The following is an 18,023-nucleotide window of genomic DNA, read 5'->3' on the forward strand; positions in this document are numbered from 1 at the left end:
TAAGAGTAAAAGGATGGAAAGCAGCATATCAAATAAATGCATACTTGAATGTTTCTAACAGCCTTATTCATAATAGCCCCAAACTGGAAATAGGCCAAATGCCCATCAACTGATGGCTTTGTAAACAAATTATGGTATGTCCATAAGATGGCAAATGCTCATCATAGATAAGGAAGGAGGTACGGATATATACATCAATATGGATGAATATCAAAACCGTTATGTTAAGTGAAAGAAACCAAGCATAAAAGACTACATACTTTATAATAATTCCATTTATATGAACTTGTAGCAAAGACAAAATTACAGTGATAGAAAGAAGGTCAATGGTTGTCATAGTCCTAAGGTTTTGGGGGAGGGGACTTGACTGAAAGGGAGCAAAGGAAACTTTTTGAGGTTATAGAAATGTTACCTATCTTGTTTGTGGTGGTGGCTACACGAATGTATACATGTGTCAGAAATCAAATTGTACACTTAAAGTTAGTGAATTTTATTGCCTGATAATTACAGTTCAATTTATAAAATGTGTCTCAAAACAAAAAAACTTAATAGTATTATACTTCCTTTTCCCCTCTCTCATGTGCTATTTTTTATCATACATTTTACTTCTACTTACATTATATACTCTAAAATGCGTTGCTACTGTATGTATTCCATACAATCACCTGTCAATTAAAGGAATTTTAAAATGAAAAAAAAAAAAAAAAAAAAGTCAGGGTATGGTTTTCACATGTGCATGGGAATTCTCAAAATGAAATCGTACTGTCCCAATCACTATCACATTGGTGTGATACAAGACTGGTTACCGTTAAGATTGAATTTAAGCATGTACAGACTCTCTTTGCAGGTCACTTAACATTTAAAAATAAAATCAACATAAGGCCATTAAAAAAGCATACTTACAGTAATCTTACATTGTGTAGGAACTGTAAATCAGAATCTTCCATATCTAGGAGATGTGGTATCTCATTTGAGCTCACACCAGCCCCATGAGTTTGGCAGGGTAGGGGTTAATACTTTTCTGATGAGGTCGTTGAAAAACAGACTTTCATGACTAATTCATGGCCATTCAGAACCAGGGACCTTATCTCCTGAACACTGCCAGTGATGTTTGAAGATCACACAAATAATAGCTTTGGCAGAAAGATTGAGAATCTGAAGTAATTTTCTATATCATGCAGTTTTTCATGTCACAAAATCCAAAAATAAGATGATAAGGATCAAAGTTTTTTGAGATGTTCGAAACACAATATTAAGTCACCTTATTTTATTGTGATAGTTATCCATGTCAGTGCAAAAATATCACATTTCATTCATTTTACACAAAATAACAGGGGATAACAGAAATATTAATTCGCTTTTGTGTTCTTTACTGTCTCCAAATCTTGCTGTTTGTACACATAGAGTTATAGACCTTTTGCTTTCTTTCAATTTGAGTTTAAGAGCTCAAGCTGCACCTTATCTGCCTCTAGGGATTGTTGAGAGACACAAAACACCAGATGTTAAATTGTTTTGCAAACCATAAGTTACTTTAAAAATGCAAGTTTTATTTTTATCATGTCGTTTTTTTGTGCATCACCTAATATGTGAAACATTAAAAGAAATGTACGTAAAATTCAAATTTTATATTAAATTGTTAGGCTGTGTCTTAGAATGAAAAGATAGAACAAATCTAATTTTTTATTGTTTTGCCTGGAACGCTGAACACAAGAGTATAATGAAGTTTTTGAAGTGGAATTAACCTTCCAGATCAACTAACTTAGCAGTTCTCAAATCTTTTGGTCTTAGGACCCCTTTAAACTTAAAAAAATGATGAGAAGCCGGAAGAGCTTTTGGTAATGTGAGTTATATCTAGTGATGTTAGAAATTAAAACCATGAAACATTTAAAAGAGCTGTTTATTAATCCATTTAGAAATAAGTAATAAGCCCAATTCATGTTCACATAAATAACATAATTTTTGAAAAGCAGTATTTTAAAAATTACTGATAATGGCATTGTTTTACATTTTTTTTTAATTTTCAAAGGATAATTTAATAATTTAGTTCCCAGCTGGTCAAGTAACCAGGATCATTCTGACTTCACACCCATTTGAGAAACAGTTGGGGGCATAAATTATAAATGGAAACAAAAAAATTAATGATTTTCTTTCCCTTCTCAGACCATTTTTCCGTAAGATTGGGGTATAAGAAGGCTACAAACAAATGCATCATGACATTACACTAGCTTCACCTTTCATTCCTACAGCCCGAGTTAACGAAAGGGAAACAAGGCGATTTCTAAAAAACGCATATATTCTAGGAAAGTCTCTAGTAAAGTGTGACTAGTGTGACGGTGTGTGTGCATGTGAGCACTTCTGGGGTATTTCCATGCCTTTGGGGTGCCATAAGGTTCCCCTTTAGAATTAGTAAAATGGGGATCTATCACCTCACATTGGATTTCCTGGTGGTTTTTCCCATAGTTGAAAAGAAGTTATGAAACTAATATACTATGGTAAATCAACTATACTTCAATTAAAAAAAAGAAGCTACACCCTATTATTCCTGACACTGAGATCTTTCAAGTCCAAGTGCAAATACAGATTTAAAACCTGTTTTTGGTTTTTTTTAATAAATTTATTTATTTATTTATTTTTGGCTGTGTTGGGTCTTCGTTTCTGTGCGAGGGCTTTCTCTAGTTGTGGCAAGCGGGGGCCACTCTTCATCGCGGTGCGCGGGCCTCTCACTGTCGCGGCCTCTCCCGTTGCAGAGCGCAGGCTCCAGATGCGCATGCTCAGTAGTTGTGGTTCACGGGCTCAGTTGCTCCGCGGCATGTGGGATCTTCCCAGACCAGGGCTCGAACCCGTGTGCCCTGCACTGGCAGGCAGATTCTTAACCACTGCGGCCACCAGGGAAGCCCTAAAACCTGTTTCTCTTTGGCTTCTTCACTTGAATATTTTATTTCCCTGAAATATTCTGTTGGCTTTCTCTTTTTCCTTAGGTGTGCTTTTTTTTTTTTTAAACATGTGCAAGTGGATTATCAGAAAAAGCCAGCACAATGGATATTTTCCTTAATTTTCATTTTTGGTTTTTCTTTGCATACAATATTTCTTTTGTTCTGAATACAAATGATTTTTTTTTGTTTTTTTTTAACATCTCAGCTCGGTGCTTTGTGTCCACCTAGAGGGTTGGGATAGGGAGGGAGGGAGGGCGACGCAAGAGGGAGGAAATATGGGGATATATGTTTATGTATAGCTGATTCACTTTGTTATACAGTGAAACTAACACACCATTGTAAAGCCATTATACTCCAAAACAGATGTTAAAAAAAAAAAAAAGAAATGTTGTTTTTATTGACGTTTATAGAGAGAATTTGGCTTCATACAGATATGTCAGTTGGAAAGAGAAGGAACATTTTCATAGCCCTTTCAGGTAATTGTGGCTATTCTTTTTTAATGCTACACTAAAACTAGACAAGTGGTAGTTTCTTAAAGGTTAGCTGGAACGTGGAATCTAAAACCATATTAATGAGATTTTGGTACTCTGTTACAATGAAATCTATTGGTTTCTCTTGCTCTTTGAATGGATCTTTTAACTATACTAGATTTAATAACATCATACATTGGTCATTTGGAAAATACTGGCTGACTGAGTTATACGCATCTTCCAAATGTTGACACATTTCATTATACAGTACAAAAAAGACGTATATTCTTTAATATTACTACCCAGCTTTTCAGAAGAGTCTTTGAGTTTTCGAAAGCAGTCAAACTCACAATGAAGGTTACTGATTTTCCAAAATTCTAATTTTCCCTTGAAAGCTCGAATTTTATCATTGGCAACAAATACTGTCAGTTATTTTCCTTGAATTGGCCAGCTCGTTTTTGTTCATTTAAAAAATTATCTTCCAAATACCCAAGTCAGAATAATCATGGTTTGTCTGTCAGTCATTCTTGCAAGTAAAGTGGTATACCATGAAAAAGCAGCTAGTTCAGCTAGCAGTTCACACAATCACACCAACACACTTGGGCATGCAGCAGAAGTGCTTTGTATTTCCCATTTTGTCGTACAGAATATTTAATAACTTACACTCAAGGGTCCAGTTATAGTAAAATTAATAAGTTCTACTGCTTCATTAAGGACAGTCTTAAGGGAAACTGGCATTTTTGTTTTTACTGCAAGTGTGTGGTACCAAGAATTCAGTGACTACTGGTACCTTTTGGTGCCACTGCCTTGGTTCCAGTTCAGGTACCAATAGTTTTACCCACCACTGCTTTTACTATGAGTGCAAATGTCAACACAGTGAAAAATGCAAATAATGGCTTAGTATTTACTATTATGAGGATAGTTTTGAGCTCACGGACCCCTGGTGTCCATGGACTACCCTTTGAGGACGGCTCAACAGTTTCACTTTAGAAATGATAAGGAAACAGAGGCTGAGAAGGTTGATCAGTTGACTTGTGGCCATAAAGTACTACAGGGATGTAGTAGAGCACGGTCAGTTTAAGTCAATGTTTGTTGAATTGAGTTGATTTTAGATTGTTTGACTTGTTCAAATGGAATTAACATTCGTTTCTGAGGCTGAGACTCCTGGAAATCCTATTAAGGTTCTGACATCCCACTCAGATGTGTTTCTGCATACTCTGAGGATCAACCATTTGATATTGAAACAATCCTATATGGCTATTAAGAGTTTTTGTTTTTAATGTTTTAAGGGAATTTTTAAAGGATCTATTTTTATTTCCATTTTTTTCTCAAATTTACCTAATTAATTTTTTCAACTTATGTTTAAATTCCTTTACGCAACAAAGGCTCTCACCTTTAGATATATTTTTCTGAATTTCACAAATCTTCTCAACTGAAGTAATTCTGAAATGGAATTATGCTTCTGAGAGCCTGTCTCCAATAAGAGGAAACAGCGTGGGCGTGGAGTATGTTTGGACACCAGCTGAGTAAGAAATCTCAGCTAGGAAGGGAAGGCTGTGGGTGGATTCACTAGGATGATGTCTGTGGAAAGATCAGCCTTGTTGTTACTTCAAGTTAAGAATAAGGTTATGCAGCAAAGGCCAAGATCAGATTCGTTAAAGAACTTTCAGCCCACGGACTGGTCCAGGCTGGATACTGGGTGGCACCACCTGGCAGGAAGGTTCACATGTGCTCGACTATTTCTAATCTCAGTGATTTCTCACTGTGCTGTAAAACTGAGGCCAAGAAAACAAAGGAATCATCTGAGAAGTGCTAAGTCATACAAACGTACATATGAAATAATTTAAGAAAACATTTTAGTGTATAAACATTTGTCAAGTAGAGCTATTAGTTATACTTTTGTTCTTAATCAACTATTCCTTAGTAGGGATTTGACAGTGCAAGTCTAGCCCTAGTAATAGCTAGGTCTGCCATATTCCTGTTTTTGTTCTGGGCAATTCAGCTGTTTTGGTTTCTGCCCACCCTTGTATATTTCATTTGTGGGTTGCAGGGGGGCTTGCATCCTCCTAGTACATTTATTCTCTACCATTATTCTGTTCTGTTGTAATCATTCATGCATTTAGTCATTGCATGTTTTTGAAAACTTGCTGTATACAAGGCGCTGTGCTAAGCATAGAAAATGCACAGCTGTGAATAAGATTTGGTCCCTGCTCTTGACAAGATCACAGTCTGGTGGAAATAAAAAGATATTTTATAAATATCTTTTTAAATATATGAACCAGAGCAGAAGGAGCCCAGAGGGGGCAGAAGATAACTCTAGGAGTATTGGGGAAAGCTTTACCGGGGAAATTACATTGGCTCCAGGACTCAGTGGGTAAGTCAGAGTTTGCCTGGAGTGGGGAAGGGCGTTCCAAGTAAAGTGAACAACGTATGCAAAAGCTCGGGGTGATGACAGATCATGGAATGTCCTGGAACCTGTTAGAGGTTCATTATGGCTGGAGCATAGGATGAGCGAGCAACATGAAGTGACAGGAAATGAAGTGGCCCCGTTCAGTTCATGAAGAAACATGGTATTTAGTGATCAGAACAGTCCATATTGCTAAGATCTGTAAAGTGCGAAGGGGCAGGGAAAAAAATAGTATATGGACCACTGATCCAGACAACCTATTAGCAACTTCAAGTCATTAAGAAAAAATTGAAATAAAATTAAAGCAGAACAAGTACTCTTTCTCATTCCCTGAATAATTATGTCACCTGTGAGGATACACCTGACCAACTCTGATTCTCCAAGTGGTATTTACATGCAGGTGTTTGTGAATATCAAGTGGTATTTACATGCAGGTATAATATTGGGAGGCCATAAGGAACTCACACAGTGTAGTCCTGATTCTTAACAGCATGATCAAAATCCAATATAATGCAGCTTGAGCTTTGTTACCTCCACTGACTTTTTCATACCGTGATAGTGAGATAATAACCATTGCCAGGCAGCAGTAGCTAAAGGTCCACTCACTTCCAGTGTGAAAATCTGAAATGAAAAGTCCACGTCTGCAGTTTGTTAAGAAGGATCGGGGCAGAAAATGAGGGCTTAACAACCAGCAAATTAAGGTTTGCTCGTTTGTCTTTTTAATTTATTTTTAATTTTTTTTTAGTTTTTAAACATTTTAATATAATTTTTAAAACCTTTGTGTGGGAAAATATTGACACACACAAAGTGTAACATTGATTAAATGTTACATATGATACAGATCTCTGGCATTCTAAATAACACCATAAACTTATTTTTAAAATGTTCTTATTCACTGAACAAATTATTTTCAGGAAACACAATACAGTTAGCCCATAAGAGATTGGGAATTGTAAACATTGGAAAATGAAACTTACAGATGTTCTTTATTTATTATTATGAGCTATAATAATGGAAGCCAGTCTGAAGAGAGTTTCAAAATTATGTATTTCTGGAGGTTATGTCACTTGGATAAAAATAAGTTTATAGGAGTGACAGTCACTTGGATAAAAATAAGTTGGATAAAAATATGTCACTTGGATAAAAATATGTCACTTGGATAAAAATATGTCACTTGGATAAAAATAAGTTTATAGGAGTGACAGTCATAAGACTGGACTTAATCCTTTGAGGACTCAAATAAGAGCATAATTTAAGCGTGACAGATTTAGAAATGAGGATTTTGTCCTCATAAAAAAACTAAAAAACTAATAACTTATTATCCAATTTTAGGCATATCATTAACAAAGTAGAATCCATTATCTCTGTTTTCTCACTTGTGACTTCAGGAGAAAGTGAATTTAAGTTCTTTATTTTCAACGACTTTTAAACTGCTATAATAAAAAGGAAGTAAAATTTGAAGAAATTTTCTTAAGTTTTCAACGTTTATTCTGAAGAAATTTGAAAGAATATAAACAATAGTGAAATCATTCTCTACTGACAGTCATATAGGATGGTCCTCTAGTCTCATAAACCAAAAGATTTATTATTTCATATAGAATTAGAAGAGAAACCCTAGTTAAAGTAATATGAAGCGGGGCTTCCCTAGTGGCGCAGTGGTTGAGAATCTGCCTGCCAATGCAGGGGACACAGGTTTGAGCCCTGGTCTGGGAAGATCCCACATGCCGCGGATCAACTAGGCCCGTGAGCCACAACTACTGAGCCTGCGCATCTGGAGGCTGTGCTCCGCAACAAGAGAGGCCACGACAGTGAGAGGCCGCGCACTGCGATGAAGAGTGGCCCCCACTCGCCACAACTAGAGAAAGCACTCACACAGAAACGAAGACCCAATGCAGCCATAAATAAATAAATAAATTTTTAAAAATAATAATAATATGAAGCGAAAATTGATACAGAATATAATAATTTATGGCACAATGTTTATTTTCTGTTCATAAGTGGTAGAATGGGTCTACCTGAATTTTAAAAACATTAATAAAGGAGATTCGATTGACCATTGACAGATTTTGCTGTCTTTAACTTCTCCCTTTCAACTGTTTCCTTCTTTTTTTCTTATAAAAACCTCTTCCACTCTCTTATAACTAATATTTCATTGAACACTTGGGAATTTTCTATTTCTCCCTTTCCTTCCATAGCCAAAATCATGTTCAGGACCACCATGCATGTGTATACAGTTTGTACTTTGCACAGAGGTACGCAGCTGAACGGGCAAATCTCCGGCTGAAATTGAGCTCACAAATTGCCCACAAAGCTGTGAAAGGCATTGTCTCTCCAAAGGAAGGGAAGGAGGTGGACAGAAGGGAACCCTCTGCTCACCAACCCCTGAACTTTGAGGCTACATTTGCCAAGGGTGAGGGTCAACTTTTTTTCAAATTCATACAGATATCCTATAGCCTAGAAGCAGCCCTAGTCTTCAGAGTTGCTACTCCCACTGCAAATGTTTCTAACTTTTTCAAAAGAGTAGTACCTATTAAAGTTAACTGTAACACAGTAAGGTGTGGGTCAATAATGATGACAGACAGGTGAAATTCAGTATGTGTAGAACTGAGAAATAGAGAAGCAGGAGACACGGCATCACTTAGTATCTCTGAACTATACACAAGGGAATCAATGCTGATCCCTGTTTGAGATCATCTTTCCCAGTAAACCATACTATTAAGGAACAGTAGCGTGGAGACTGTGTGTGCCTAATAATCCTTGCTATACTTCTTTTGTAACTTCACCTAGAGTTTACCTTACTTGGACTTTTGATTTTCCTGTAGAGAATGACACACATGTCTCATGTGGATTTGTAAGGTGCAACATTAGTGAAATTTTAATAATGACTAACAAATTATAAAAGAAAGGGAAAAATCAGATGATTTAAACTCACTATTAGTATTCAGTACTGTATTTTTCATGCTTGAAAGAAAACTATGTAATGTACCAACAAAAATTGCAGTTGCGTTTTCTTGAAATGTATAATCTTACAATTAAATGAATCTTCCAATTCGTTTGCAATCTCGTTTGTCTTTTTTAAAACGTGGTAGATTAAGCATTGAGTCCATCCAGAAAAGTCTGTTCTCATGCAAAGTGAGATAGGATGATAGGATCTCCAAGCACAGTCCAGCTCTACCATTTCACTAAGTTTCAGCCGAGACGAAGGACTTTTCCACCCTCTAGTCTATATAATTGTCCGCTTATAGGCAGGAAGCTTGACAACATCATCTTCTGGGATCCTTGCCAGCCCAAGGTCAATCATTTTGCTGTCTTCATTCTCTGTGAGTTGCTGTGGTTCTAGAACAGTTCAGTGTGTTACACAAGCGCATCCTCTTTCTGACTGTTCTACAGAGTCATTCTGGATGGAATGGGGAAAATACAGATACAGAAACCTACAAAGAAAGAACAAGGAATATATGGATGTTCTGTTGCTAATCATCTCGGTTCGGATGTGGAAAGTTCTTCTGTGCTGTATGCAGGTAATGCCTATTGTTGAAACCTGGAATGCCTGGGTTTTGTTTTGTTTTGAACATTAAACTCTGGAGCAGCAGTTTTCACACTTCATGCAGCAGAATAACCGGGGGGTGGGGTTAAAATACAAATCTCTAGACCCCATTCCCAGAGGTTCCGACACAGCAGGCTTGGGATGGAGTCTGAGAATGTGCATATTTGACATGTCCCCAGGTTATGCCAGTGCTGCTGGCCTGAGGACCACACTTGGAAAACAGCTGCTCTAGAGTTTGCTTTCTAAGAACTGGGAATTAATGAAACAGGGTTTGATCGGCAGTGTTGATAGTATGGACTTTTCATTTTTAAAGCGCAACCAGCCAGCGAAGAGCGTAAATATCCTTTAAAGGTTGATGTATACCTCGTAATGGCATGCCCCCCGATCCTTAGAAACACTTTCAGGAAATTGTCATCGTAAATGATGTAGACAAAGCCACTTTAATATTAAAGTGTGCTTTTTTTATGAAGGAACATTTTTAGGTGGCAGAGTTGTAAGCAATGCTTCCTTGTGTCAGGCTCATGTTCTGGGATTAAAACTAAAATAAGAAAGTTATCCTCCAACTCTCTGCTCTGTGATTTCTGGTATCTATGGCTCAAGTAAACTAAGGTGAGGAGAAAGACAATATCAGGGATTGTAACCCAGCATTTAGACAACTAAGCATTGATGTAGCCAGTTCATCACTTCTCTAAATAGAGGAGGTTGGACCAGTTGATTTTAAAAGCTCCTTGAATGTGCAAGGCTTGATGCTAAGTCCCTCTCCTGGCTGCATTCCCAAGGTAGGGCCTTCAGGCCTTGATTTTCTGTGCCTTGATCCTCCTGGACTGTTCTCTCCTGTGAGCATCAGCTCTTTTCCAGAAAACCTCAGTTCCAGGGTTCTGGAATTGCTGGGAGGAATAGAAGTCTTTCTTGCAGCTCACAGATTTCCCCGTAAGTCCATCCCAAAACAGCTCAGATTCATGGGAGAGCTGGTGCAAGGTCCTCAGGGGCCAGAGGACATAGGACAATGACAGCCCTTTCCCAGCCCAAGAGTTCCTATCTTTTCAATTCTCAGGATAGCATTTCAGTGCCCCAAGCACTCCAGGAGCAAATGGAACATTTTGTCACCCAAACATGGTCATTCCCAAGTTCTCTTCTCCAAAATACATGGTTACCAAACACAAAATGTTGTTATTCTTTCATGTCCTATGCATTGGTGATAAAACAGATTAAAGAAATACGACGTGGCCTCTCCCTCCAAGAGCTTACCTGCTAATGGGGTGGAGGAGGGAAACCAACCGTGGCGATAGTTCTGCAGTAGAGGAATGTGGCCTTCCCTGACCCCCACGTGCTCCTGAGAGACACCTGGGCAACCAGCACCTTTCTCTACCTCAACAGCCATCACCCTGTAATGATAATGGTGTCTCCCACCAGTCCATGAGTTGCTTGAGGGCAAGAATGGTTCTTTCCCAACTTCATATTCCCATTGTCCAGCCCAGGCACAAAGTATGTTTCCTGAGTGAGTTCATAAATGAATCTGGTAAAAGTACATGGTTCTTAAAATCCAGGAAAATAAAAGTCTGTGAATGAATTCCTGATTCTTTATGACCTTGTTTTTATTATTCATCTTTTCCATGCAAGTGTTACGCAGGTTTGTTTCAAATTTTTCTTCCAGGAAAAGAGTCAGGTGGTCCCAAGCCCTCGTGTGTTTTGGTCCTGCTTTAACTCATCCAAGGCTGCACTGCAGAGATGTTATTCCTGCCGTGCCATGTCTTGTTTGCATGAACTTCTGAATTCCTTCTTTTTCAAAGTATCAAAGAGGACTTTATCCTCAATTTTGGTTATAAAACCAAACTATCCTCACAGTCTGTATATGGTTGTTGCAACGCCTCTTTGTAGATACCTCTTTGAATGCATCCATCTGTCCATCCATCCCCTGAGCACCTCCAGGCTGTGGATGTGCAAGTCCCCATGGGGCACCACAGGGGATACGGAGAGAGCCAGGACCCCGCCCCTGCTCTCAAAGAACTCAGCAAATCTTAGCAAATGCGGCACGGTTTACTCAGAGCAAAAGCCTGAACCTAACATAGTTTCCTGCTCCCTTTGAATTAAGAGGCACCTGTTATCTTGTCTATTGGAAGAAATATCACCAGACCGGAGCACAGCCATCTCTCCGTCGTGATTGGAGGCATCGTGGAAGCACCCCAGCGAGCAAACGTGACCATCCAATGTCCTGTAAAAGGTGAGCGTGTTCATTTCCAGTGGGAGAGCACAAGGCCAGCCCAGTGTGGCCGGGAGTCACCAGCTGGCATTTTGGTAGCTCAGACAGCCCTACAAGCTTAAAAATCTGATTTTCCAGCACCCGACAGAGGATCTATCTCTCAAGGGTGAGCTGACACCAGCTCATGAGACCAGTGTGTAAAACAGAATGCAGTTTAATCATTCTCATTGAGGACTATGAGGACATGTACAGGACCTGCCCTGTACACTGGCATGCTCATATTGGCAAGACCAGAACACCCTGTCCCGGTGGGCAGATCTGCACAAAAGGCCAGCTTCTAGCAGGTGATTGCTTGGTGAGTATGGAGTCAGAGCAAGGAGGTTTGTTGGAAATCATTAGCTGTGTCCTCCAGCTGGACAAAGGCTGTGCTAGGCAAGGCCAGGCCGGAGAGTGGGAATGTCAGGGTCCCGTGGCCTAGACTGTCTGTCCTGGACTGTCCTTGGGTGAGCATCACCAGTCTGTGCCTCAGTGGCTCTTTCTGCTTTGTTTACAACAGCAGCTAAACCTTCTTTCTAACTGACTCATTCTTTCTTTAATAGAAATGCCATTTTCAGTCTGACGTTGTCTTAATCTAGGGCCATTCTGTCTCTTTAAGCCATGGATTCTTAAGTCTTACCCCGGGCCCATGCATGCCCCAACTGAGATTAATATTATACGCTGTACACACGTACATTTTATGGGGGCCAGGAGGCCTGTGTCAATAGCTTTGATCAGTTTCTCAGAGAGACTTATAAACGCCTCAAAATTAAGATCTACTATGTTCGGGTGACCTTGCGTGTGCCTGTCATTTACTGTGCGTTGATTTAATTCTCTGGGCAACTGTATTTGCCTGGTTTCCTAGTTCTAACGGGCTACCTGTAGTTGCAGCCACTTAAGATGAATCTTGCCGAGGCCAGAGAGCCCAGGGTAACCGGAGGAGCCCTTACGGCTGGTCTCGGTACCAGAGTAAAGGTGCACGTAATGACAGGATCCTAGGACACAGCCATCCAGCTATAAGGCTCTCCCTCCCTGTCATTGTCAGTTAGTTAACCTGCCGTGTTTCCAGAGCTGCACCTTTGGCTTCACAAGCAGTGGAAAGTTGCTAACCCCCAAGGTATTATTTTTCACCCCTTGGAAGTCCCTGCAATGTTTGGCCTACACAGACTTTTGAAAAATCCCTCCAGCCTCCCAACTGACTCCACCCACAAATATGTGAGTTTTCTGGCAAAACACACCTACCATCACAGAACGGGCGGCGTTCTCTGGCTGCAGCAAGGAGAGAAGCAGAACGGAACTCTGTAGTTGCCAAGCCACAAATGTCTAGAGTTTCTACAGCTCTACACCTGCAGAGGATTCTGCAAAACAGATCTGACTTCTATTAAGAGGAACCTCAGCTTTTAACATTATTTCTAAATTTCCTACTTCCCCACAATAGTTTACAATTAGGCTTTTGGGGGGACGAGCCATTGAAAGGACTGTGGTGTACTGTTTGCTGTCGTAAGTCAGGGACTGGATTCAGTGGAAACTGTTTTCGTGAGTGAAGCCTCCAGCTAAGACCATTAAGCTTGTCTTGGTTTATTCTTCGGCCAGGCCCAGTCAGCGTGTGTGCCGTCTCTGACCACTCCTTGACTCTTGCAGTCCCTTGGACCCTGTGCTGTGCCCCCTCGGGCCCGTGATGCAGCTCGGTGTTGGCAGTCTTCCTCTGCCTCTTCCCTCCCCCCCCCCCAACCCCCCTTTCAGCTCTTACTAGGAATGGGCCCATTTGGTCTTGCTTTCCCTGGCAGTCATCCCCTATGGCCTGCACCCCAGGAACTCATCAGGAGGTCTTTCCTTTTTAAAATAAACACCTCATTTTGAGTTATGTGCCATTTTAAATAAGCCTGCAGTGAACTTACTGTGTTTTCTTATGGGCAGAAGTCATAGCTAACTTTGCTTTTTGTGGAGATTCATCTGTTTAAGTGAAGATGAAGTAATGATGAAGTTGATGAAGGGTCGGAAGACTTGGGTTTTACAGACAGATCCGTCACTAGCTAGTATATGACCATAGGTGAGTCGCATGTCCGTCCTACTCTCATCTCTAAAATAGGAAATACACTATATTAGTGGAAGAAGGGACCTGGGTTATCATCTAACTCAGCCCCATTTGATAGAGGAGGGCATTATAACATTTACAAACTTGAATACTGCTTTCCAAAATTACATTTTCATATTGCAAACTGAGATTAGATTATTACTGTCAGTCAGTGGCATGTATCAATTTTTCTTTTATTTTTCAGTTGCCCTTAAAATGTTTTCTACTAATCAGAGTGAGCTTATCTCTTCATACCTTTCAGACAGATTCATAGTTCCTTGTTATAGCCAAACATGTTTTATTTAACGCATGTGGTATAGATATCAATAGTGATTGTCCCTAGTCACTCTTATATGATATTTCTAATCATGATATTAAGTAATAGAACCTGAGAATCTGCATTTCTAAGGGTTAAAAGTTCTAAGTTATTTGCGAGAGTTATTTGTCTTATTCTTTAAAAAAAAGAAGTTTCTTCTAAAAATGAGAGGGGTGGGGAGTTTAAACTGCACCCTTTCTGCCACCTTCTGGTAAGAAAGGAAAGCTCGTCTGAGGAGAATGACCAGTAAATATCAAGAGCTGCATATTTTATTTTTTCGTTTGTTAATGCTTAGCAAGAACATTATTTATCCTATAATTTCGTGTTAGGTGTGTATTGGGTTGCTTGTTTTTCTTATTCCTTAAGCTCATTAGAGGTGCAGCTGATCTGAGTCTCTGCTCTAAAGTGTTCTTGTGTGTTGGGCTCCTCTTTAGTCTCCAAGAAACTCTCTTGGCCCACAGGTTGGAATGGGGTTAAGCTAGGAAGATGCTTTGGAAAACAGTTTGGCAATTTCCCTCAAAGATAAACATTTGACCCAACAATTCCACTCCTAGTTATATACCCAAGACAAATGAAAACATATGTTCACACAAAAACTTGTACCCGAATGCTCATAGCAACTTTATTTTTAACAGCCAAAAAGTGGAAACAACTTAAATATCCATCAGCTAATGAATGGATAAAGAAAATGTAGTATATCCATACAATGGGATTTTATTTGGTCATAAAAAGGAATGAAATATTGATACATTCTAAAACATGGATGAATCTTTAAAAATGATGGTAAGTGAAAGAAGCCAGACACAAAAGATCACACAGTGTATGATTACATTTCCATGAAATGTCTAGAGTAGGCACATCCATAGAGACCGATTAAAGGCTGCCAGTGGCTAAGAGGAGAGGAAAATGCAAGAGAATGGAGAGTAATGACTAATAGGCATGGGTGTCTTTTTGCGGTGATGAAAATGTTCTAGAATTAGATAGTACTGATGGCTGCACAACTTTATGAATACACTAAAAAAAAAACATCGAATTATATACTCTGAGAGGGTGAATTTTATAGTATTTAAATTATAGCTCATTAAAATCATAATCATAATCCTCACAATATACTAGCATGTAAAGTTAAAACTTACGGCACAATCATATATTTTATTTATGAGTGTATGACTGTATGGCAAAAATATACAAACATTCATGGGAAGGACATATACCAATGTCAGGATTGTTGGTACTCCTGGGAGAGAAAAGAAGAAAGCAAAGTTTAGGGACAGAACTTTAGCTGTAGGTGTAATGCTCTATTGCTTAAACAAGAACTAAAGCAAATAAGGCAAATTGCTTTCTAGAAAGTCTAAACTTACTAGTGATATAGATTTAAGCCCTACACCTCTGTCATTTCTGAGTTCCCCATTGATAGGAGAGGATGGGGGAATAAGTAGGTAGAAGGTACAAAGTTGAGTGCACACAGTGTGTGTACAAGCAGATGGTGGGAAGCAAGGGTCTAACCAGGTAGCAGCAGGGTGCTTGGTGCTCCATGAGATGAATAGAGAGAAGGTAAGCCATTCATACCTAAGAGATGCTGGTCAGTTTCAGAAGAAACGTATTACATAAATTTAAAAGTATCTTCTTAATCCAGAGAATTTTTTAGGCTTAAGATGCTGGGAAATATACCTAGAGTTTTGTTGATGTCTAACTGAATTATTAGCTTTCTCTACTGGCTTTAATGATTTCCCTTACAGGGGAGGACTTTGAGAAGATTTTTGTGGTGCAGCAGGATTATATGCTTAAATTCCTGAACACAGCCTCATGTGTCTGACAGTTATTTTCCCCCGACAACTACTGGTTGACATTATGCAGTGTGGAACTCAGTCGCAGTGATTTAACATCTTTAAGTCACAAATCCCTTTGACCACCCCCCACCCCCCGCAAAAAACTCTCTCTCCAGAAAAATACATTTACCCACAACATTTTCCATATAACTTTCAGAATACTTAAAGAGAAAACCTGAGGATCATCTGCTTCCTCTTGTTTTATGAACCGAACATTTTAGTGCTTTTGACCATATTCTAAATTAAAGCTAATTTATTTTGCTTCATCTCTAGTTTTTGAAATGTATCCCCTCTTCTGTACTATGTTTATCTCTTATTTACACCATATACAATCCTTGAAATAGCTAATATGTTTTAAAGTATGTTTAAAACCTCTTCTGCCACTCAAAAAGCCGACCCCCCTCCCTTGTTTTTCCTACTTCTGCCTATGATACAGAAATTTTCCCACCGTTCTCCTCTCTGAACCCTATATTCAATCAAACAATCAATCACAGATGGTTGGAAATTCCATCCATCTTTGCATCCATTTAGCAAGCATACACTAAGCATCTACTAAGCCCAGTCTAGTTCCTTAGTGTACAGAGATGAATAAGATCTTGTTTTTGCAGATTTATAGACACGGAAACTATGATATAGCAAATGCAAAAGTATAAGTGTTTATGAAGACACATGGAGGAGAGAAGAGTTAAGGCTCCCAAAGGATCGGAGAAGGTTGACAGAAGAGATGACACTATAACCAGGCCACTTGGAACAAAAAGGAAGGCCATTTTTGTTGAAACAGCATATATTGCAGAAGCACAGAAACATGAGAGCTCCTGGCTTATTTGCAAAACCATAAGCAGATTCATGTGACTTAAAGCAGAGGGTGTGACGGAGAGTGGGAAGAGGTGGGTTTGGAAGTATACATTGGGACCAGATTGTGAAGGGCTTTTAATGCCACGCTAAAACCCTTGGACTTCTTTTTATTGGAGGCGGGGAGGCAAAAATTTTTTGTTTTTATTTTTTGGCTCCTCTGCGCGGCACGTGGGATCTTAGTTCCCTGACTAGGGATCAAATCCGCACCCCCTGCATTGGAAGCACAGAGTCTTAACCACTGGACCGCCAAGGAAGTCCCAAGAAATGTTTTAAGTAGAGTAATGGTATGACCCAATCTGTGTTTTTGTTTTTGTTTTTTTTAAAGTAATAAATTTTATTAGAAGTTGAGTATCTGTTAATTAACAGGCAGCTATATAACTTACTATAAAGCCACTACAATTCAAACATTGTAGCATTACTACATGAATGAACACATATACAAATTAAACAGAAAAGAATATCCACAAATAGTTCTATGTCTGGGAAGTTTGATTGTGATAAAGTGAAGTTATAATCTTTAAAATTGATGCCTAGAAAACTGCACACCCATTTAAAACTAAAGTCTGTACCTCACACTACATACCAAAATAAATTACACCAGTTACACATGTAAGAAGCTTGAAAGTTGCCACTTTATCCTAACAAGATGCATCTTTTACACCTATTTTCTCCCACTCTGTGGCTTGTCTTTTCATTATCTTGATAGTGATTTTCACAGAGCAGAAATTTTCTATTTTAATGAAGTTTAGCTTATCAATTCTTTCTTTCATGGATTGTGCCTTTGGTGTTATATCTTAAAAGTCATTGCCATACCCAAGGTCATCTAGGTTTTCTCCTATGTTATCTTCTAGGAGTTGTATAGTTTTGTGTTTTACATTTAGGTCTGTGGTTCATTTTTTTTTTCTTTCATTTTTTGAACAATATGTTCATTTTATTTTATTTTATTTTATTTTTTGACTTGAATAATATATATATTTTTTATACAGCAGATTCTTATTAGTCATCAATTTTATACACATCAGTGTATACATGTCAATCCCAATCTCCCAATTCATCACACCACCATCACCAGCCCCCGCCGCTTTCCCCCCTTGGTGTCCATACGTTTGTTATCTACATCTGTGTCTCAATTTCTGCCCTGCAAACCAGTTCATCTGTGCCATTTTTCTAGGTTCCACATACATGCATTAGTATACGATATTTGTTTTTCTCTTTCTGACTTACTTCACTCTGTATGACAGTCTCTAGATCCATCCACGTCTCAACAAATGACCCAATTTCGTTCCTTTTTATGGCGGAGTAATAGTCCATTGTATACATGTACCACATCTTTATCCATTCATCTGTCGATGGGCATTT

The 18,023-nt window shown here is 38.8% G+C and overlaps 1 protein-coding gene across 10 annotated transcripts in view; it reads left to right on the top strand.

Annotated features, from left to right (window-relative positions):
- Positions 1–18,023, top strand: part of ADAMTSL3 (ADAMTS like 3) — a 365,276-nt gene that overhangs the window by 302,632 nt on the left and 44,621 nt on the right. For 8 of the 10 annotated variants that reach the window (XR_011075723.1, XM_068558758.1, XM_068558696.1 and 5 more), the window contains 2 exons: positions 9,201–9,328; positions 11,447–11,575. Coding sequence is in view for 9 of the 10 variants with exons in the window: in XM_068558758.1 (XP_068414859.1) it covers positions 9,201–9,328; positions 11,447–11,575 (257 nt within the window). In the remaining variant the exon portion in view is untranslated. Of the gene's footprint in view, positions 1–9,200; positions 9,329–11,446; positions 11,576–11,692; positions 11,747–16,417; positions 16,482–18,023 lie in introns of those variants that run through there. The other 2 variants (XM_068558747.1, XM_068558738.1) reach the window with 2 other exon arrangements.

Source organism: Eschrichtius robustus, chromosome 1 (genome assembly GCF_028021215.1).
Source record: "Eschrichtius robustus isolate mEscRob2 chromosome 1, mEscRob2.pri, whole genome shotgun sequence".
Taxonomy (NCBI): Eukaryota; Metazoa; Chordata; class Mammalia; order Artiodactyla; family Eschrichtiidae; genus Eschrichtius; species Eschrichtius robustus.